Raw genomic sequence first — 24443 nt, forward strand, 5'->3', positions numbered from 1 at the left:
ACCTATCACCTTCATCCCCACCCCCACTCACCTATTGTACTTTATGCTACTTTCTCCCCACCCCCACCCTCCTCTCATTTATCTCTCCACCCTTCAGGCACTCTGCCTGTATTCCTGATGAAGGGCTTTTGCCCAAAACATCGATTTTCCTGCGCCTCAGATGCTGCCTGAACTGCTGTTCTTTACCAGCACCACTCTACTCCAGACTCTGGTTTCCAGCATTTGCAGTCATTGTTTTTACCTTCACCTTCTGTATCAGACTGTTATGAGGGAACTTGTCAAAAGCCTTGCTAAAGTCTGTGTAGACAATATCCACTGCTCACCCTCATCAATCATCTTTGTCACTGCCTTAAAAGGTTTAGTCAAGTTCGTGGGACATAACCTTCCCAAAACAAAGCCATACTGCTTATCACTAAAAGGTTGATATTTTTCCAAATAGGAATAAATCCTGTCCCTAAGATCTTCTCCATTAATTTCCCTACCATTGATGTTAACTTGATCAGCCTGTAATATCGTGAATTATCCCTTTGCCCTTCTTAAATAAAGGAACAACCTTGGCTAATCTCCAGTCCTCTGAGACTCTCCTATCTAAAGAGGATACAAAGATTTCACACAAGACCTCAGCCATTTCCTCCCTTGCCTCCCTCAGCATTCTAGGATAGATCCCGTCAGGTCTTGGGGACTTATCTCTCTTCATGCTTTTCAAAACACCCAATGCCTTTTATTTTATTGACATGCTCAAAAATGTCAATGTACCCCTCTCCAAACTCACCATCTAACATGTCCTTCTCCTTTGTGAATTCCAATGTGCAGTACTCATTAATGATCTCTCCCACTTCTTCTGTCTCCACTCATAATAAATTCCGCAATTTTCAAGGCGATGTTGGGATCCATTGCCTTCCGTGTGGGCTGATCCTGCTCTAGACCAGCTACAGCTCTGTCAATCAGACTCTCGAGTAGAAAGTGCTCCTTTCTGTGTGAATGGTGGAATCTCAAAGTCAAGTTCAGGGATTCTGGTCGTAGCGTAGTCAGCTTTCACAACTTCATGGTTCAGGACCTCTTTGGAGGAAACACCAGAGTGTGTACCGGATTCCTTCCTCCTGTATCTTTCCAGCTGACTGAACCTCATTATTAACCCAGCCACAGCTCTCACAGGTAAAAGAACTCTCAATAATTCCTTTGAAGAATGGAATTTTAGTCAACAGCAACCGGGTCATCCCATTTTTCAGGCAGTTCATGCACGGACTTTCGATCAGGTTTAGTCCCGCATCCTTGCCTCCTAAATCCTCCTTTGGGCATCAGGCTTAGTGGTTAGCACTGCTGCCTCATAGCACCAGGGTCCCAGGTTCGATTCCAGCCTCTGGCGACTGTCTGTGGAGTTTGCACATTCCCCCTGTCTGCGTGGGTTTCCTCCAGGGGGTGCTCCAGTTTCTTCCCACAGTTCAAAGATGTGCAGATCAGGTGAATTGGCCATGGTAAATTGCCCATAGTGTTAGGTGCTTTCGTCAGAGGGAAATGGGTCTAGGTGGGTTACTCTTTGGAGGTTCGGTGTGGACTGGTTGGGCCGAAGGGCCTGTTTCCACACTGTAGGGAATCTAATAATTGCCTCCTTTGTCCTTGAGTGGACCTGACCTTTCTCTAGCTGTCCTCTTACTCCTTAGATACATATAAAATGCCTTGGGATTTTCTTGAATCCTGTTTGCTAAAGAGATTTCATGGCTCCTATTAGCACCACCACTGACCCCCACCCCCCCCCCCCCCCCCCCATGAAAACCTCTTGTTTATGTTCTTTCCTGCTTTCTTAATATTTGAAGGCTCTGTCTGTTCCAGTTTCCTAAACCTTATGTATGCCTCTTTTTTTTTGACTAGGCTCACAATTTCTCTTGTCATCCCCTGAATCTTGCCTCCTTTATCCTTCATTTTCAGAAGAACACTGTTCCTAAATTCTAATCAACTAGTCTTTAAAAACTTCCCACAGGACAATGTGCATTTGGTTTCAAACAACTGCCCAAAATCTATATTCTCCAGTTCCTGCCTAATATTGTCATTGTTAGCCTTCCTTCAGTTTAGTCGTTTCACCCGAGGGCTGCTTTTATCCTTATTACTTAAGTAACTTAAAACTTAATGGAATTATGGTCACTTCCCAAAATGCTTGCTGACTGAAGCTTTGATCACCTGACTGGGTTAATTTCCCAATGCCAGGTGAAGTGTGTTTGTGGGGGTGACTTTTTTTTCTGGTTGTCCCTCGGTGAATTTTAGTACAAGGTCAAGTATGTTTGTGGGGTTTGGATTTGCCTGCTGTTCCTGTATATTTTGAGCATTGGTGGGAGGAGGGGCACATGAGGGGATTGACAAAAACGTTATAATTTGGTACGGGCACATGAGCAGCCATGAGTGCTATCTGGGGTCATACCTTGACAATGGAGACATGGAGGACCTTTTGAACTTATTTTCAACCCCCCCCCCCCATTTAAAAAAAGAAACTGAAACTAATATGGTCTCACCAGCAACCTATACAGTGGTATCAAGTCTTCTCTACTTGAATACTCCAGTGGAATTGAAGTAACAGATCAGCCATGAGTGAATTGAATGACGCAATAGACTCTGGGGCTGTATGATCTAATCCTCTTCCTATTTTTTATGCCTTTACAGAAAATTGACAAGTATTGTTTATAAACAAAAGCAGAAATTGCTGGTGGGCAGCAGATCTGGTGGGCATCTGTGGAGAGAAATCAGTTAATGTTTTGGGTCCAATGATTTTTCTTCAAAATCGAAGACCCATTCTGATTTCCAGCATCAGCGGTTCTTCAGATTTTTTTTATTTAGTCTTATGAAGATTTATAATTTACCAATGCAGGCGCATACCTTATTTTTGCCATACATCATGTTTATTTTCTTTTTGTCCTCAAGATTGTTCAAATCATTTGCCCCCCCCCCCCCCCCCCCACCCCCATTTCCATTGCACTGCAGAAGTAAATTTCTCATTTCAAGAATAAAAATCAAAACTTGCATTCTGTCTCTCTGGTACAGTGTCTTTGAGCTACAAATGTTAATTTCCATCATTGGTTTGGAAATTAGATAAATGGGTGAGAGTTGAGAACTGAAAATAAATCAGACACAGCCAAGTTCCATGTCAAGCACTATGAAGTTTGTTGAGTGGAGGTGAGGAAAAAGAGGAGTGTTTCCTCTATTGAGGAACATTGTGGAATATCAGCTTTATGAAAAGTTGCATCATCAGAAGAGGTGTGACAGAGCAACTGGAAGAAGGAATCGAGATGTAAGGAAATGTAGTTGAGATAACTGTGGGTGTCAGTGGGCATATAATGAATTCTTATATAACATATTCCTAGAAAGAAGTTGAGGAAGGGAAGAGAGATGAAAATTCAAAACCGAATATCTGAGATTTTCCACTTTGAATAGAGGGCAACAATACTGGAAAGAGAGATGAGGAAGGGAGTCAGAATAGGACTGGAATGAGGAATCTTCTACGCAACCTATAAAAATACAGGCATTGCTAGGACTCTTATCAGTGGAAATGAGTGAAGTTGAAGGAGAGGATGCTCAGTACGTGAACAAGTGCAGCCAACTGGAGGACAATTGTGATAATGGACAGATACTTGGATCTCTGTTATTTTTCCCACTTGTAATTTTCTGAATAGTTGTGCACAGAGGTAAATAACATTCTGTGTTGAAATTATATCAGGGATATTTAAAAATTTTTTACTTCTATTTCAATATCAAAATAAATACTGGAATAATTGACACTACAACTTTGTTTCTTCCTGAATGAACTTTCACCATGTGTCATTTATGTTGAACTTTACAACAGTTTTACCTTTTCAAACTCTGCAGGTGGTAAATAAAGATACCCCAAATCAAACCACAGACCGAAGTTACTGGGATACATTAAGACGTAACACCAGTCAAGCACTGTTTTCAGACCTTGCAGAGGTACAAAATCTGTGTGAAATCAAAAAACTGAAAGGTTTTCTAATTTTTTTTGTTCCAGATGCATTTTACATAGAATACAGTTATATTGTCACTTCGGTGTTACAATGTACAAATGGCAGTGCAACTGTTAAGTTAGGTCCCTAGACTTAAGGACTATGTAGTAGAGCAATGAAAAGTTGGAACTAATAATCCTGAGAATGGCAGTTTGAACATTTGATTTTTGATTTGAAAATCAAACTGATTTGAAGCAAAAGGCAAATCTAAGCAGCTGACTGTCAAAATTGGCGTAGAAGAATGCAAAATATGAGCTGAATTTTTGATTTTTATGGAGGCCTATCTCTGCGAGGCTGAGTTAGTGTTTTTGTGTGATTATCTGAAACTCACTTTGTTAGCTTGACACCGTGCTTCTGTGTCACCCTTCTCATCTAATGCTAGCCAAAAGTACTCATTGCTGCCATAATATCTTGGAATCCCTAGTGCAGTGCCATATTTAAAGGACAATTTGCACGCATCTGGCTGAGGAGCAAACCCTGGTGGGCACTTGCATTCAGAGGACAGCCAAAATCCAGAGACCTGCCTAGCCTCTGATGGGAGAGGACTCCATATTATTGGCAATTTATGACTTCCTTGATGTGCTCAAGCAGACACAAAAGGAGCAGGAAAGTTTGTTGGGAGCACTAGGAATCCTGACACACAAATGCAAAACTGCAGCAATATGCTTAGGGGCCTGCTGCCTCAGGCTTGCACATATTTTGCTGCTTCCATGACGTTTCGGGCATTTATAACTATATCACTCTAGCCATCTGCATGAACAGCAAGGCAACATGCTGGAACAAAGAACATTGGCATCACTCCAGCTGACTCTTCAGAAGGAAACAAGACAGTTCCTATAGGCAACAGGCGAAGCAGGAACCTCATACAGACCCTCCAGAAGTCTGAGGGCACTCCAGAGCTGCCCAAGCTTCCACCTTCACGTCTACAATAGGAGTCCAGGCCGAGGAGGATGCACCTACCTCTGGTTGGACGCGCTCCACATGTTTGGGTTCTCGAGCATTGCCAACCAAAATCCAAAGCTTGTGGACTGCACCAAAGGGCTCCCTCCACTCCAGCTGTTGAACATGAGATAGCACTGTGATAGTCCTCACTTTTGCCAAAGAAATAAGACAACCTTTCTGAGCACACGGTAGCACCAGTGGCTTGTTACGTAAATGCATTATTGCATTTGTAAGTTTATGTTTACTTTTCTTCAGCTAAGTACATGAGTATCCATTTAGCCATTGCTATAGCACTGAAGCCTTAATTCTACACAGCATTTCATTGAGTGTGATTCGAGATGTGGGAGATCAGGGAAAATTTGAATGTTCCTGGGGACTGTCTGCAGGGAATGCATTTTGTTGCAAATTCTAAGGGAGGATGGCCTCTCAGAGCAGTATAGCACCAACAGCCAGGTTTCTGGAGCCATGACTGACTCTACTGTAATGAGGGGAATATCAGGTTCCAAGATTGATGGTAATGGGACTCTAGTCTGGGGCACAGACAGACATTTCTGCTGCCGTCAGCAACACATTAGTTTAGAATGTTGCCTTCCTGCTGCCAGAGTCAAGGAAGTCTCAGAAAGGATGCAACATTCTGAACGGAGGAAGTGACCAGCTGGAAGTTGTTGTGCACATCGGAAAGGGAAAAGGGATGAGGTTCTTCAGAGAGAATATAGGAAACTGGGCAGAAGGTTAAAAAGTAGGTCTCCGAAGGAAGTAATATCTGGACTACTACTGGTGTCATGTGCTAATGAGAGTGGAAATAAGAGGAGAGAGTTGAAAGCATGGCTAAGGAACAGATGTGGGGGGCAAGGGTTCTCAAATTTGGATCATTGGGATCTCTTCATGTGTAGAAATGACCTGTATAAGTGGGATGGAGTATATCTGAATTGGAAGGGGACCAATATTATTGTCGGGAGGTTTGTTAGTGATACTTGGGAGGCTTTAAGCTAGTGGTGGACAGGATGAGGAGGTGTGTGTGTGTGCGCGCGTGCGTGTATAACCAGTGATAGTGAGGAACGTGACAAGGCTGAGGCTGGTGCAATAGATAAGGGGAGCAAGTCAAATAATCAAAGCAGATGAGGTAAAACTGATAAACTTTACTTCATTTACTTAATACAAGAGGTCTGACAACCAAGACAGATGAACTTCAGACATGATTGGGGAATCGTAGCTATTATAGAAAAGTAGCTCAGGACTGGCAGCTTAATGTTCTGGAGTACAGGTGCTATGGGAAGGATAAAAAGTTGGGTAAGAGAGGAGGGTAGGTGGCATTTTTGTTTAGGGATAACACTAAGACTGTACTTAGGATATTTGTGGGAGATTGTCCAGTGAAGTTATATAGGTGGAACTGAGAAATAACAAATGGAAGATCAGTTTGTTCGGGATTGGGGTGCTCTCATTTGTCTGTTTTACTGTATGGATACTGTGTGATGCTGTTGCCATTTTTAGCGCCTCAAATCATTTGAAATTGAAGCCCCTCCCTCAGAATAAAACACTTACTCCTCCAATCTCAGGTGTGGTCACAGCAATTTTCATCTTCATTGATATTTGAAATCTTGATATTTTGATATTGATATTTTCCACATAGTGGTCACTCATTAAGCAGAGAGTTTCAGGCTCAGCCTCTTACTGTTGGTGAACTCCCAAATGAACTTATCTTTCTTGGTAGACCTCCCCAACAACCCCGTAGGTTTTGAACTTCCCAAGTGCCACACCAAACCCCTCTATCTAAATCCTTATCTGCCAATCTTAACCATCCCCAAGCCTCAGACATATTTAACAAGCATCTTAGATGTAGTAATGTGTTGTTTTTACCTCCACTCCCACATGAAAGCCAATGTGCTGCTGACCCTCAATGAGACCCCCTCCCATTCAAAGCTCAATTGTCTTTGTTGTTGTTGTTGTTGAGCTGTCACCACCCTCCTTTATAAGTAATCCCCCTTGCATTCAGCATTCTGTCCCAATTGTAACTGTATTTACTGGCTCTTTCCTCTGTCCATTCTTCCTACCTCTCATCATTAGCCTCACCCCCATCTCCTTGACTTTATTGGATGGACCCTTAGGATTGACCATGGCACACTCTGTTGAGCTACTTAGCTGGACAGCTCAAAAGAATGAGTGACCATGTCTGATATCTATACAGCTTTCCAACTGACTTCATGCAATTGGTTGCACTGGACCAACAGGACTGACTGTGGCCTACTCACCAGATTGTAAAGATAAGAACCCTTTGACCATGACCACTTCCAAGCAGCCAGCTAACTGACTGTGCCTAAATCCCTCATGATATTAGAAGCTACCCTTGACTTACAGTATTAGAGCCCTTAATAAAGGATTGATTGACGGCTATTCCCCTTAGATTTTGAGACACGGCCATTTGTTTGAAGCACATGCAGTGTATTTGGTGCTTACATGTTTGGCACATGGGGCAGGTGTGACACTGATGTGACACTGTTTCCTATAACAGCATGTTTCATTCCCTGATGACTGCTGACGAGCTCTGTGTTTGTGCTGAAAGGCAAGGCAAGAATATTGTGAACGTTAGCTTTTGCTAAGGGGATAAAGCAAAAGAGATCAAGGCAAGGATGCTGTGCATATTGAAATAGGTAAAAAGTGAATGAGTGCTAAGAACAGGCAAGGAGGCATGAGATGCTGCCCGGTACAGTTCATGATCAGGGTGCTCGTCCCTGCATGTAAAATATTCTGGCAGCAGCATTCCAACGAGAGGTGGCACTGCACTCCAAAGTTAATATTGAAGTGCAGAAAAAACTGTTAGTGAGTTGGGGATGTGCCCTGATGATGCAGTGAGGCTGGTACATGAGGTGCCAACAGCCATGGACATGGTTGTATGCAGTCTGTCTGTGGAGCATGCCCTGAGATGGTGGTGCTGGGAGGTCTAGAGGAGCAGACAGTGAATTTGGGTTTCAGTGTAACTAATATGACTTACCAGACCTTTATTAAAAGACTAGTATTTCTTTTTCTTTCCACTAATGACATGACATCAGATGTGCGACTGTGCATGTGCAGGTAAATTAGTGGCCATTTTTACTTACAGCATACCTTTGATTTATCGTTGTCACATGTACTTGACATAGAGTGAAAAGTGTTGTTTTGTTTGCTACAAAGGCAGATTGTACCATACAAAGTGCATCAGCGTAACAGAACGGAGTTCAGAATAGTGTTACAGCCGCAGAGAGAGGGAGAGATGAGAATTAACATTTGGCAGGTCCATTCGAAAGTCTGATAGTAGCAGGAAAGTAGCTGTTTTTGAATTATTCATATGTGAATTCAAACTTTATCTTCTTCCTGACAAAAGAGAGTATAACCAGTGTCAGAGGGGTCTTTGATTATGTTGGTTGCTTTCCCGAAGCAGTGAGAAGTACAAATGGAGTCAATGGATGGAAGGCTGGTTTTTCTGATGGACGAGGTTGTATTCATGTCTGTCTGTAGTTTCTTGCAGTCTTGGGAAGAGCAGTTGCTATACCATTCTGTGATGCATCCAGATAAGACACTTTCTGTGGTGCATCAATAAAAATTAGTAAAAATCCTTGTGGACATGCCAAACTTCCTTAGCTTCCTGAGGAAGTAAAGGCGATGTTGTGCTTTCTTGATTGTCATTTAGACGTGTAGATTAGAACAGATTGTTGGAGATTATCACTACCAAGTACTTCAAGCTCTCGACCATTTCCACCTCTCCACTTTTGATGCAGATCCACTCCATTTCTTGAAGTCAGTGACCAGGTCCTTCATTTTTCTGATGTTGATGGAAAAATTGTTGTCTTTCCACCATGCTGCTAAACACTCCGTCTCTTCCTAGTATTCTGTCTTGTTGGTTGAGATCTGACCTACAACCGTGGTATCATTGGCAAACTTTAAAATAGAGTTGGAGTGGAATTTGGCCATAAAAAGCTGAATCTAGACTGAAACCTCATTAGAACAACTGCAATGGCATTAAAAATACTCATGTTATTGGTTAAATTTATGAACTTTACACTTGCTCTGTGTAAGCATGCTTGCATTCTTGCAATTTACACCTTCACATGAGTATGTGGAACACATGACCTGTTCCTTCAACGGTAACTTTGCAGGCTATAAATTGTTCGCATTGCAACCAACTGAATATCAGTTTATCAAATTTCTAATCAGCTGTTTTGTACAATTTATTGCAATCAAAGCTTATGTATTTTGTTTCCACCATATCACAAGTATTTTCAAATGCAGTAACCACTCAAAGGCTCATTTCCATTTGTTAGTTATCGCATTACGGAAGAGCACGGTGTGCATTTCTCCAAAACTGTCATAATTGAGTTTAAGATGGGATTTCAGTAAACGTGTCACCTAGTACTTTTGCTTTCTATAACAGCAGCAGTAACATGTAGGCTTCGCACAATATTTTCAACTTGGAGAGTTTAAAGTAGAGAAGAATGGAGACTTTGGATTTACATTCTTGGAAAATTAGTGCCAACTCACTGCCCAATGACTGGCACCACCTTAACAGCCATTCACAAATCAGTGCCTGTCCAACTTGCGACTTACTTTTGCCGGAGGTATAGAGTACAAAATCAAGTATATGACATTAAACCTTTATAAATCACTGGTTAGACTGAGACTATTCCACCAATATGCCAATTTTATCCAAAGACTACCTCACTTGAGAAACATCCACCCTTGATTTCCTATCTCTGGCTCAGGGAGAATACAGGAGGGTGTTGTTTGGATGCAAGAGGTTGTTTTGGCGAAGTGGAAAATCAGAAATTGCTAGAGATCTGTTAAAGTTAACCAGAGGACTATGTTATTAATTTTTATTAAAGTTTCCTGACCATTCCCCAGGATGGAATGAATGCTGATTGTGGTAAACCACAGCAGGGGCAACTTTGGGACTGGACTTGTAATAGTAATCTTATGACAAGGGATCAATGAATCCACAGCCTCCGATTTATTATGCTGCTTGTCTACTATGCAGTATTGGATGAACAGATGCAAAATAAGAAATTGCTGGAAAAACTCCATCTTGGCAGCATCTATGAAGGGAAGAGCTAAAGTTGTCATCACATGGGCTGCTGCCACAAACAACCCATTGTCAGCCACTAATGGCCCACATTAGCAGCTATCCGTTCTCTCAGCCTGACCTTTACCCATTACTTTGTCCACCAACAGTTTTTCCCTCTTTCTCCCTGGGCTCTATCACCACCCCTTCTCTATCATGTATGACAAATTTTTCCTAGCTACAATCAGTTCTGAAGAAGGGTTACTGGATCCCAAATATTAACTCTGCTTTCTCTTTTCTGCTTTCAGCTGCCAGAGCTGCTGAGTTGTTCCAGCAATTTCTGATTTTGTTTGATTTCCATCACACACCATTCTTTGGTCTTTTTGGATAAGCAGATGTTACTTTCAGTCAACAATTAAGAATACTAAAACCATTGTCTTCTAAATGTACACAAACTGCTTTCATTAATAAGACCACAAGACTATCAGAAATAGGAAAGGAGTAGACCGTCTGGCCGCTTGAACTTGCTTATCCTTCAATAGGATCAATGTTGATCCAGACATTTCCCATTGTGACAATGCTGCCCCTTTAACAAGGTTATTTTGTCCTTAGTTTTTTTTTCCAAGCAAGGTCATAAAGACAGAGGTGTTGAAATGTCTGGGCAAGAGCTTAGTTTAATAATGGCAGGGGCATGTTCAGTTTTCCCAGTTCAGGTTTTTATTAGTTTCTTTTAGTTGTAACAATGAGAAGCTGCTGCAGTGGAGGATGGTTCCTAACTAGCTTTCTCTCTAAAATCTCTTGTGTCTGTAAGAACCTGAATTTGAATTTACCCCTTACCAAGTGGTGTGTTTATGGGATGTTGCAGGAATTGGAATGGCTGCTTGATTAAGTTGCTCTAATGAGTTGGTTGGGTTTTCAAATAGTTGTTATTCTAAATTGTTTTCTTTTGTTTGTGTTTCAACTGTGTTTAAATAAATTCTGTTTGCTTAAAGCTGAGTAGTTTGCCTAGCTGGGTCACTCTCTAAAATCCATTTCACATCTGCCTTTAAAATAAGAAAACGTTAGGATCCAGGCCACCACCTTAAAATATTTTGATGGAGTCTGGCCTGGTCCATCATAATCCTGACCACTTTCCTACCCTGTCCCTGTAATCATTGATTTTCTGACTGATCAGAATCTATTTATTTTTCTCAAATTTGCACAAGAACTCTGTCCCCACAGCTGTCTATGTCAAGGAGTTCCAAAGTGTCTCAACCCTCAAAGAAGAAAGTCTTTCTCATCTCATTCATAGTCAGAAGTCAGTGACACCAGGTTATGGTCCAACAGGTTTATCTTAGGAATCTTGAGCTTTCAGAGTGCTGCTCCTTCATCACCTGACCTTGTCCACATCTGTCCTCCATCATCACCTTGACATCATCTCAGTCATATATTGGCACTCTGAGACTACGCTATCTGGTCCGAGACTATCCCATGAGGGGGAAACATCCTCTCAGCATCTACCCTGTCAATATTCTACATTCTTCTTAGTGTGGAATGTACATTAAAAATACAATGTATTCTTAATAAATATTCTAAACATACATTAAGAATCCTGTATGTTTTAATGAGATCACCGCTCACTCTTCTAAACTCTAGTATGTAGAGTCCCAATCTGTTTAGGCTTTGCTGAAAGAACATCCCTCCTTACTGGAGATGATTCTAGAAAACCTTCTCTGAACTGCCTCCAATGAAATGATATTTTTCCCTAAGTAAGGTGATCAAAACTGCTCACAGTACTCTAGATGGTACTCCTTCAGTACCTTTCCCACATTATACTCTTTTTGCCACATTTTGCCCATTTACTTAACCTATCAATATCTCTCTGTAAACTGTATTTCTCTTGCAATCTGCCTTTCCAACTATTTAGTGCCCACCTGGAAATGTCTGTATCCATTTCCTTCCTCCAAGTCATTATTATATTTTGTAAACAGTTGCAGTCCGAGTACTGATGATCCCAATAGAATCCCACTGGTCATGGGTCGCCAACCTGAGAAAAAAACCTCACTTTCTGTTTCTTGCCTATTAGCCAATTCTCTATCCATACCAATATACTGCCTCCAACACAGTGGACTATATCTATGACTTAATCTTGTGGGAGGTGCCTAGACAAACGTGTCCTGGATTTCAAAAACAACACGCCTGGTTCCCTCTAACCACCCTGGGTAAGACTTCCTTGAAAAAACCCTACTAAATTAGTCAGACAAGATTTCCCTTTCATAAGCCAAGTTGACTTTGCATGATTAGATTATGATTTTCCAAATGTGCTGCTATTACTTGCTTAATTGATTCCAATACTTTTCCAACAATGCATGTTAAGCTAATTGGCATATAGTTACCCACTTTTTGACTCCATCATCTCTTTTCTGGATAGGGGTTAGTATTAAAAATGTCAGTTTTCTAACTCTGTTACTTCTGTATGCAAGGATTGTTGGAAAATTATAACCAGTGCAGCCACTGTCACTACCTCTTTTAAGATTCTAGGATGCAAGCCATCAGGGCTTGGGGACTTCTCTACGTTTATCTTCATTCCACATTCTGACCATTTTTGCCACCAGAAAACAAACAACCCCATGACTAACCTGCAATCTTACCTGCTGCTTTACCTTTGATATTCTAATTTTCCATGCAACTGGAACCCCCCAAACTATTTAGTTTAAAATCCTATCGATAGCCCTGGTCATGCCATTTACCAGGATACTGGTCCCAGCATGATTGAGATGAGACAAGATTAGAGTGGTGCCGAAAAATGATTCTTGATGAAGGGCTTATGCCTGAAATGGCGATTCTCCTGCACTTTGGATGCTGCCTGACCTGCTGTGCTTTTCCAGCACTACACTCCCGACACTATTTATAAAATCCCTTATCATCTGCAAATATGTTAAAACTCAACACCCTAAAACCCCTCCCTGTGTTGTGGAAGAACAACGCAGCCCAAAAGCCCCTGGACCTACCTGGATCCAGGAACCATAGGGGATCCTGTGTGGGTGTTGTAAGGACTTTTGGAGCTGCTAGCAATGTCAGACAGTGGGAAATTCTGCTTACTGGCTTGCATTGCCTCCATGTCTAGTGATGCCACAATTTTTAAATTCACACTCTTGGCATTGTCCTTCCTTTCTCCAACAACCACCTGCAGCCCCACAATTCTTCAGGATCTCTGAAATAGGATCTGGAGAGACTAATTTATGAGAAACTCCATGTGATAACAGAACCTGACCCCCTCAGTTTATAATGAGATGTTTAGCCAGAATTTGAGTAAACTAAAACCAGTTGTGGTTACCCGAAGGCATGTGCAGCCATCCAAGCTCTTTAGTAGCAGTTACAGTCCATTAATGTTCTAGAAGCCAAGCTAAAGAAAATAGCATCCTGATCCAAAAGCTGAGAATGAACTGCTGCAGCTGGTTCTGTTATTTGAAGATAATATTGGTTTTTTAAACCATCCAGATTGAGTTGAGAGGGTTCTGCATTCTAGTTTTGATGACGACGCCAAGTGGAACAGGTTGGTCAAGTTTTGGCTAATTCTGAGAAGAGGAGCAATAAATTTGAGACAAAAGCAGAGTTTTAAAGGATTTTGTGACTGTGTTTCTTGCCTAGGTATGCTCTGGACTGAGTTTATAAGATGTGCCTTAATTATCTGCCATTTAGTGTGAAATTTGTAGTGTATAATCAGTTACAATTTGTGTGTTAATTGATGTTTAAAGCAAAGTGATTCTGGATATTAGGGTATAGGAAGTTATCTAAAATGGTATTTAGTGTTTGTTTTGAGTTTTATGTAGTAAAAATTGTTTTAAACTGTAGAATCTTGTGACTTATTCTTTTAGTAAATAACTGTTAGTTTGGATTTCATGATTTATAAATAAATTAGTTAGTGATCCCTACTGAGAAAGTAGTACCCATGTTTCATCACTTCTGGCCTTTGTGTATCCCCAATTTTATTTACTCCACCAATAATAGCTGTGTACTCGGCTACCTGGGCCCAAAGCTCTAGTATTCCTTCCATTAAATTATCCATCTCTCTACTTCTCCATCTTCTCTAAAACCTACCCCCTTTAATGATGATTATGGTCACCTGTCCTACTATTACTTAAAATGGTTACAATGCAGAAGGAAGCCATTCTTCTCATTGTTTCCATGCTCGCCCTTTGCAAGGGCAACTCAGCTGGTATTAATGTAATAATAGAACATCGAACATTACAGCAGTGGAAGAGGCCCTTCAGCCCACAGTCTCTTGTGCCAAACATGATGCCAAATTAAACTTATACCTTCTGCGTGCCCTTGGTCCATGTCCCTCCATTCCTTACATAATCATGTGTTTATCTGAAAGTCCCTTAAACACCCCTACTGTATCTACATCCAGCACCACCTGTGGCAGTGCGTTCCAGACTCCTACCACTCTGTGTAAATAAAAAAAAGACTTGCCCCTCACATCTCCTTTGAATGTTCCCCCTCTCACCTTAAATGTATGCCCCCTAGTATCTGGAGGGAAAAGATTCTGACTGTCAACTCTGTCTATACATCTCATAATTATACTGACTTCCAGCAAGCCTCCCCTCAGTCTTTGCCACTCCAGTGAAAACAATCCAAGTTTTTATAGCCTATTCTTATAGCTTGTCAAATTCTGAATTGTTAATGGGGTCGTGTGTACAACATTGGGACAGTTAACTACTATAATTACAAACTGCTTTTGGAAGATTCAGAGATCAGATTGCTGGGTAGGATTCAGATTAGAACTGGGGGTATGTGAATGCTGTTATCAATAGTGAAAGGCAAAAGAGAGCCCACATTCTGAAAAAAAGTCATACGTTTGCATGAGAAATTAGGCAGGTGAGGCAGACTTTGAAGCATACTGCAGCTTCTGTTTCTGCTTCTGCAACTGGCTATCAAAATATACTATAAAAAGCACTTGCTATCCGTCACCTCCAAATTTCATTGTTTGATATCCCAAAATCAGGGAAATTTGGACAGATGCAATTGAACTTAAATTGAGCTTTTTTTTTCCTTCTAGTTAACCACATTTATTTAAGTTCACATTTTAAAAAATATGTTTGTGCCATTTTGTATTACTCCTGATTTTCCTTGTGGTATTAGTTTACTTCTGATTTTCGGTACCTGTTTTGGTTTATCTTCAGTTATCAGTTTTATACCAACTATCGGATTTGTAGTCTCTTCAATTTATAATTTTGTTTCTTGGTATTTTATTTTTCTGTCAGCAACTAATGGTTTTGATTCATATTAAAATCACAGAATGACAGCACAGCAGGACACTGTTCAGCCTGTGCCAGCTTTAGTAAAGCTAACCAATTAGTCCCACCCTCGAGAGATATGTTATTAGTTTTTCCTACAAGTATGTATCCCTATCCTTTTTAAAAGTTACCATTTGGATTGCAAGAAGTGTGATTTTTTTTTTATTTAAACATTTTCTATGTTGTTTCTGGTTCTTCTACAATTTACCTTAATTCTCTGGTTATTGACCCTGCCGGAAACCATTTCTCCTTGGTGCCACTCTCAAAATCGTTGCAATTTTAGATACTTCAAAGAAATATCCTCTTGATCTTCCCTGCTCTAAGACAACCAATCCAGCTTCTGCAGTTTCTCCACATAACTGAAGTTCTTTATCCTTGGTACTGTCCTAGTATATTTCTCCTGCACTCTCTCCAAATCCTTGCTACTCTTCCTGAATTGTAGTGTGCAGAATTGAATAATAGACTAACTGAGACGTAGCCAATGTGTCACGAATGTTTAGGACAATTTGATCATGATTTTCCCTTTATCCAGGTCACATTACTTTTAGACGAGAGAGAAGTTATGCAACGGAATGGTAAACATATCATGCAAATGTTTGTGGAATAAATCATTGTGAAAACACTAATTTAAAAATAAAATGCATGAGATTCATCTAAAATCAATAGCTCAATGTAAATTATAAAACACTTCAGATTGAAGGAAATGTGAGAGACTGAATAAAGTAAAAAAGTTGTCATTTTGAAAGAATAAGTTTGAGTTTTGGAATACAGAGTTCAATCCTGGCCTCTGTGCTAATAGAAGGACGTTGTGAAACTTGAAAGGGTTCAGAAACCATTTACAGGGGGAAGCCAGGGTTGGAGGGTTTGAGCTATAGGGAAAGGCTAAGAGGCTGGGGCTATTTTCTCTGGAGCATTGAAGGCTGAGGAATGACATTTTAAAGGTTTATAATATCACGAAGAGCATAGATAGGATGAATAGTAACAGTATTTTCCCCAGTGTAGGGCAGTCCAAAACTAGAGGAAGAAGGTTAAATGTAAGAGGGGAAAGATTTATAAGGGACCTAAGGGGCAACGTTTTCACACAGGGTGATGGAATGAACTGCTAGAGAAAGTAGTGGATGCTGGTAGAATAACATTTCAAAGGCATCTGGATGGGTATGTGAGGAGGAAGGGTTTAGAGGGATGTGGGCCAAATGCTGGCAAATAGGATTAGATTAATTTAGGATTTCTGATTAGCATGGATGAGTTGAATGGAAGGGTCTGTTTCTGTGCTGTATGTCTCTATGACTGTAAATCTTTATTTTTATGTAATATGAATGCATAGTGGAGAGGAGCATGCAAACAAATGTACTTGAAGCTTTGAGAAGAAGAGAGTTCAGTGGAAAACAGAAAAATGCTCATTGTGCAGAAGATGGAAATGAGAGAAGAATTGTCTATGAGACAAACAGGAGTATGGAGAGGTGCTAGATGAGACTCGCCAGTTATGAGTGCAGTATTTTGAAAGACATATTTACTTTATAAAGTTGGTAGTTCTTTAGGGAAAGTGTTTTGATTAAATTGGAGAATTTTGATTCCAACAAGCAGACTTCGCACGTAAGGTTTACAAACGGATTTTTAAAAAATGTTTAGACCAGAAATATTTTAAAGCATGATGTACTAAGATCATTTTTATTTGTTTTGTTTCAGCGTGCAGAGGAAAATTTCTTTGTAGATACTACATTACTTGTGCATTTTTTTGGAAGGAGAGGCAAAGCGGAGCTGAATTTTGATGATTTTTACAAGTAAGTCATCAACTGAAAGTCTCCAAATTTAGTTGTGCTTGCTAATTTCATGATTAACTAGCTTTCATATATTAGTGTTATATTCAGCACATTTATAGTTTTTTTGATTTTTTAAACAGTTTTATATTTAGATATGAAATTGAAATATAGGACTAAATGAAGGCCATTCAGCCCATCAATTCCGCTTCATTCAATTGGATCATATCTAATCTAACAGCCCTCAATTCCACTTTTCTACCTTATCTCATACCAATTGATTACGTTATTGGTCTGCTGATCTCAGCCTTGAATATACTTAAGAATTAATACTGTACCCAGTCTCTACAGTGCTCTATGGTAAAAGAATTCCACTCATTTACTACCTTCAGAGAAGAAATTCCTCCTCATCCAGGTCTTAAATCGGTGACTCCTTGCTCTGAGATTATTGCCTCTAGTCCTAGAATCTCCCACAAGGGGAAATAACCTCTCTATATCTAGCTTGTCAAGCCTCCTGAGAAACTAATTTGTTTCAGTAAGGTTGCCTCTCATTCTCATAAACTCATGTACAAGGCTAACCTAGTCAACTTCTCCTTATGAAATCCCTCCACAGCTGGACTCAACCTAGTGAACCTTCTCTGGACTGTCCAATGCCAGTATATTTTTTCTTGGTTCAGGGGCCTAAATCTGTTCACAATATTCTAGTTGTGGTCTGACTAGTGCCTTGTATAGTTTCAGCAAGGTTTCCTTATTTTTATAAATCTAATCCCTTTGAAACAAAGGACTGCGTTCCATTTGCCTTTCCTATTACTTGTTGACTTTGAATGGTATCTTTTTGTGATGCATGCTACAGGATCTCCATGGCCCTCTATAGCTTCTTGCAGTCTTTCTCCATTTAAATAGTATTCAGCTCCTTTATTTTTGATGCAAAAATGCATAAGCTCACATTTTTGCATGTTGCGTTCCATCTGCCAGATTTTGCCTTCTCAACTAGCTTGTCCAGATCCCTCTACAGACTGTGTGCTATCCTTGCCAATTGCTTTAACTATTTTTGTGTCGTCCAAAAGCTTGGTAACGGCCCATCCACTCTCGTTGTCCAAGTTATACGTAAATAATTGTGGCTTCAGCATTGACCCAAGTGGGACTCCACTAATTACAGTTTACCATCCTGAAAATCCTCCCCTTATTATAAGTCCTGTCTTCTAATTGTTATTCAATCCTCTATCCATGCTATACCACATCTGGTATCCCATGGGCCCTGATCTTAGTAAGTATTCTTATATGAATTGACTTATTAAATGGTCTTTTGAAATCTGAATATGTTACATCTACTAGTTCTCCTCTATCTCTCTGCTTGTTATCTCCTCAAAGTCTTCAATAAATATTTCAAGGATCATTTCTCTTCAGGAAGCCATGCTAACTGTATTGTATATCTCCAAAGGCTATGTTATTATATCATTTATAATATACTCTTAACATTTTCCTAATGACAGATGTTAAGTTCGCTGGCCTGTATTTATATATATTTTAGTCCCCCATTTTGAATAAAGCTGTTACATTGGCAGTTTTGCAATCCTTTGAAACTTCTCCAGAATGTAAGGGCATTGGAAGATTACTACCGGTGTGTCCACTACCTCCATAACAACTTACTTTATTATCTTAGAATGCAATCCATTATGCAAGTAGATCTATTGGCCTTCAACTCCATTTGTTTCATCTGTACTTTGTTTCAGTGATATTTATTGTATTTACTTCTTCCATACCTTTTGCCCCTTCATTTATTCTTTTCTGAAATGCTGTTAATGGTCCACTGCTGCGAAGACTGATGCAAATTATTTATTCAACTCCTCTGTCACTTCCTCATTCCTCATTATTAATTTTCCTGTCTCATTCCTCTGAGCTATGTTCACTCTGGCCTCTTTTTTTCATATGTTTAAAGAAGATTCTACTGTCCATTTTTATATTCCTTGTCAGTTTACCCTTATTATTTTTTGTTCCTCCGTTATTATTTTTAATTACGTTTTTGGGGCCTTTAAAATTTACCCAGTCTTCTGGTTTACCACTAATCATTGTTACATTGTATATTTTTCTTTCAATTTGAAAATATCCTTAACTTTCTTGGTTAACCATAATTAATTTACTTTAGAGTGGTGCTGGAAAAGCACAGCAGTTCAGGCAGCATCCAAGGAGCAGAAAAATCGGTGTTTCAGGCAAAAGCCCTTCATCAGGAATAGAGACAGAGTGCCTGCAGAGTGGAGAGATAAATGAGAGGAGGGTGAGGTTGGGGAGAACTCTGCCGGTGTAGGTTGGGGAGAACTCTATAACTCTGCCAGTTTTGGTGTGATCTGCAAACATACCAATCAGACTACCTACATTTTCCTCCAGCTCATTTATATACATTACAAACAACAGAGGTCCAGCACTGTTGCTGCGGAATATACTAATTATCTCCATTGCAAAAGGCACTCTTGCATTGCTAGTCTCTGTCTTCAGTGGCCAGGCCACTTTTGTATCCAAAACGAAGGACCCGATACCCAGCATGAGCAAAACTAATATAGTGTACAAAATCCCATGCAAGGACTGCACAAAACACTATATAGGACAAACAGGAAGACAGCTAACGATCCGCATCCACGATCATCAACTAGCCACGAAACGACACGACCAGCTATCCCTAGTAGTCACACACGCAGACGACAAGCAACATGAATTTGACTGGGACAACACTACCATTATAGGGCAAGCGAAACAAAGAACAGCCAGGGAATTCCTAGAAGCATGGCACTCATCCACAAACTCCATCAACAAACACGTCAACCTGGACTCAATATACCGGCCACTACAGTGGACAGCTGAAACTGACAAGCGGAAGCGGCAGGGACAGGCCACTATAAATGCCGGAGGAAACACCACAGAAGCGCTTCACAGAAGGCTGCCAAGCACTGAGGATGTCACCTGGACAGGGGACGAAACGTTTGCAACAAAAACTTCCAGCTCAGCGAACAGAACCACAGCAATTTTTGTATCCGTCTAGCCAACTCATGCCATGAGACTCTACTTTCTATAGCAGCCTGCCATGGAGGTACCTCATCAAATGCCTCACTAAACTCCATGTAGACAACATCCACTGCCCTTCCCTCATCAATCATTCTTGTCTTGTCCTCAAAAAATGGTGAGACATAACCTTTCCCACCTAAACCCATCATGCCTATCACTTCTAAATGTGAATAAATCCTGTCTCTCAGTATCTTTTCCAACAGTTTCCCCACCATTGACATCAGGCTCACCAGCCTGTAATTACCTGGATTATCTCTGTTTCCCTTCTTAAACAAGGGAACAACGTTGGCCGTTCCTCCAGTCATCTGGAAACTCGCCAGAGGCCAAAGAGGATGTCTCCTAGGGAATATTTTACTCTGAGATCATTTATTAAATGTGCCTCATCCAATAGACAATAGATAGACAATAGACAATAGGTGCAGGAGTAGGCCATTCAGCCCTTCGAGCCTGCACCGCCATTCAACATGATCATGGCTGATCATTCCTAATCAATATCCTGTTCCTGCCTTATCTCCATAACTCTTGATTCCACTATCTTTGAGAGCTCTATCCAACGCTTTCTTAAATGAATCCAGAGACTGGGCCTCCACTGCCCTCTGGGACAGAGCATTTCACACAGCCACCACTCTCTGGGTGAAGAAGTTTCTCCTCATCTCTGTCCTAAATGGTCTACCCCGTATTTTTAAGCTGTGTCCTCTGGTTCGGCACTCACCCATCAGCGGAAACATGTTTCCTGCTGCCAGAGTGTCCAATCCTTTCATAATCTTATACATCTCAATCAGATCCCATCTCAGTCTTCTAAACTCAAGGGTATACAAGCCCAGTTGCTTCAGTCTTTCAGTGTAAGGTAATCCCGCCATTCCAGGAATTGACCTTGTGAACCTACACTGCACTCCCTCAATAGCCAGAATGTCTTTCCTCAAATTTGGAGACCAGAACTGCATGCAGTACTCCAGGTGTGGTCTCACCAGGGCCCTGTACAGCTGCAGAAGCACCTCTTTGCTTCTATACTCAATTCCTCTTGTTATGAAAGTCAGCATGCTATTAGCCTTCTTCACTACCTGCTGTACCTGCATGCTTGCCTTCATTGACTGGTGTACAAGAACACCCAGATCTCTCTGTACTGCCCCTTTACCTCAATTGATTCCATTGAGGTAGTAATCTGCCTTCCTGTTCTTGCCACCAAAGTGGATAACCATACATTTATCCACATTAAACAGCATCTGCCATGCATCTGCCACCTAACTTGTCCAGGTCACCCTGTAATCTCCTAACATCCTCATCACATTTCACCCTGCCACCCAGCTTTGTATCATCAGCAAATTTGCTAATGTTATTGCTGATACCATCTTCTATATCATTAACATATATTGTAAAAAGCTGTGGTCCCAGCACGGATCCCTGCGGTACCCCACTGGTCACTGCCTGCCATTCCGAAATGGAGCCGTTTATCACTACCCTTTGTTTCCTATCAGCCAACCAATTTTCAATCCAATCTAGCACTTTGCCCCCAATACCATGCACCCTAATTTTACTCACTAACCTCCTGTGTGGGACTTTATCAAAAGCTTTCTGAAAGTCCAGATACACTACATCTACTGGATCTCCGTCGTCCATCTTCAGAGTTACATTCTCAAAAAATTCAAGAAGATTAGTCAAGCATGATTTCCCCTTCATAAATCCATGCTGATTCTGTCCTATCCTGTTACTACTATCCAGATGTGCCGTAATTTCATCCTTTATAATGGACTCCAGCATCTTTCCCACCACTGAGGTCAGACTAACTGGTCTATAATTTCCTGCATTCTCTCTCCCACCTTTCTTAAAAAGTGGTATAACATTAGCCACCCTCCAATCCTCAGGAACCAACCCCGAATCTATCGAACTCTGGAAAATAATCACCAACGCATCCACAATTTCCCGAGCCACCACCTTCAGTACCCTGGGATGTCGACCATCAGGCCCCGGGGACTTATCAACCTTCAGACCCAACAGTCTCTCCAACACCAAAGCCTGGCAAATATAAATTCCCTTAAGTTCAGGTCCTTCAGCTACTGTTACCTCAGGGAGATTGCTTGTGTCTTCCCCAGTGAACACAGATCTGAAGTACCCATTTAATTCCTCTGCCATTTCTTTGTTCCCTGTAATATATTCCCCTGTTTCTGTCTTCAAGGGCCCAATTTTAGTCCTAACCATTTTTTTGCCTTTCACATACCTAAAAAAGCTTTTACTATCCTCCTTTATATTATTGGCCAATTTACCTTCGTACCTCATTTTTTCTATGCGTATTTCCTTCTTAGTAATCCTCTGTTGCTCTTTAAAAGCTTCACAGTCCTCAGTTTTCCCACTTATCTTTGCTATGTTATACTTTTTCTCTTTTAACTTTATATGTTTCTTAACTTCCCTCGTCAGCCACGGCCGCCCATGCCTCCTCCTGGGATCTTTCTTCCTTTTAGGAATGAACTGATCCTGCAACTTCTGCATTATACACAGAAATATCCGCCATTGTTCCTCCACGGTCATCCCTGCTAAGGTATTGCACCATTGAACTTTGGCCAGCTCCTACCTCATAGCTCCATAGTTCCCTTTATTCAACAGAAGTACTGTCACTTCCGACTGTACCGTCTCCCTCTCAAATTGCAGATTGAAGCTTAATGTATTGTGGTCACTACTTCCCAATGGCTCCTTCACTTCGATGTCTCTGACCAATTCTGGTTCGTTACACAATACCAGATCCAGAATTGCCTTCTCCCTGGTCGGCTCCAGCACCAGCTGCTCTAAGAATCCATCTCTGAGGCACTCCACAAAGTCTCTTTCTTGAGGTCCAATACCATCCTGATTCTCCCAGTCTACCTGCATGTTAAAATCCCCCATAACAACTGTAGTAACATCTTTACGACAGGCCAATTTCAGCTCCTGATTTAACTTACATCCGACATCCAGACTACTGTTTGGGAGCCTGTAGATGACTCCCAAGAGGGTCTTTTTACCCTTAGTATTTCGCAGCTCTATCCACACTGACTCTACATCCCCTGACTCTAGGTCCCCCCGCGCAAGAGACTGAATATCCTCCCTTATCAACAAGACCACCCTACCCCCTCTGCCCATCAGTCTGTCCTTACGATAGCACGTGTAGCCTTGAATATTCATTTTCCAGGCCCTGTCCACTTGAAGCCACATCTCAGTTATCCCCACAACATTGTATCTGCCAATTTCGAAAAGACCCTCAAGCTCATCCATCTTATGTCTAATGTTTCGTGCATTCATGTATAGTATTTTTAATTTGTTACTCCTCTCGCCCTTCCCATCAACCCCTATTTCTCTCAACCTTACAGCATGATCCCTTTCCGAGTTTTCTGCCTCATTGATACAGTTGTCTTTCTTGACTTCTCTTGTTCTAACTTTCCCTTCAATTTCCTTTTTAAACATCCAGTTTGTCCCCTCCCCCCCGCTACTTAGTTTAAATGTAGCAGTGTTGCAGTAGAAAACCTGCCTGACAAAATGCTGGTTCCTAACCTATTAAGGTGCAATCCGTCTCTCTTGTAGAATTTATGCTTACCATAAAATATACCCCAGTGATCCAAGAACTTAAATCCTTGCTTCCTGCACCAGTTCCCCAACCACACGTTCAAGTCCATTATCTCCCTGTTTCTGGCCACACCAGCCCGAGGAACTGGAAGCAAACCGGAGATAACCACCTTGGACGTCCTGCTTTTCAGCCTTCTTCCTAGTTCTCCGAAGTCCCGCTGTAGTATGTTCCTCCTCTTCTTCCCGACATCATTTGTGCCGACATGTACCACCACCTCTGGCTCTTCACCCTCGTCCTTGAGGATTTCCTGCACTCTGTCCGCGATGTCTTTCACCCTGGCACCAGGAAGGCAACACACCATCCTTAAATCCCGTCTGCTGCCACAAAAACCCCGGTCAGTTCCTCTCACTATGGAGTCCCCTATTACCACGGCTCTGTGCAATGTCCGGCTCTGTCTCTGCGCCAACTTTTGATTGACAGACCTGGCCGCCTTGCGAACTGGCAGTGTCATCAGTCTCTACTGTTTCCAAAAGCTTCAACTTGTTCCTGACAGGTACTTCTCCCGGGGTCTCTTGCACCTGTCTCCTCTCTGCCTTCCTCATCGTCTGCTCTCTTCAGGCATGAATGGTGTAATAACCTCGCTGAAGGTCTTGTCCAGAAAGATCTCGTTCTCTCGAATGAGCCTAAGGTCCTCGAGTTCTTTCATCAGCACTGCAATATGCTCGGTCAATAGCTGAATGTGCACACACTTTCCAAACATATACGAATCAGACACACCAGAGTCTTTGACCTCCCACATCAAGCACATAGCGCACTGAACCAGCTGGGCAGTCATGTCTTCACCCT

At 41.3% G+C, this 24443-nt stretch overlaps 1 protein-coding gene across 5 annotated transcripts in view; it reads left to right on the plus strand.

The window, feature by feature from the left end:
• micu3a (mitochondrial calcium uptake 3a) overlaps positions 1-24443 on the plus strand; it is a 199741-nt gene that overhangs the window by 107911 nt on the left and 67387 nt on the right. For 3 of the 5 annotated variants that reach the window (XM_043690223.2, XM_043690241.2, XM_043690233.2), the window contains 2 exons: positions 3853-3951; positions 16941-17035. In XM_043690223.2, the coding sequence (XP_043546158.2) occupies positions 3853-3951; positions 16941-17035 (194 nt within the window). The remainder of the gene's footprint in view (positions 1-3852; positions 3952-16940; positions 17036-24443) is intronic. The other 2 variants (XM_043690279.2, XM_043690270.2) reach the window with 1 other exon arrangement.

Source organism: Chiloscyllium plagiosum, unplaced genomic scaffold, assembly GCF_037043375.1.
Source record: "Chiloscyllium plagiosum isolate Xiang-an unplaced genomic scaffold, Cpla_swu_hap1 HiC_scaffold_1, whole genome shotgun sequence".
NCBI lineage: Eukaryota > Metazoa > Chordata > Chondrichthyes > Orectolobiformes > Hemiscylliidae > Chiloscyllium > Chiloscyllium plagiosum.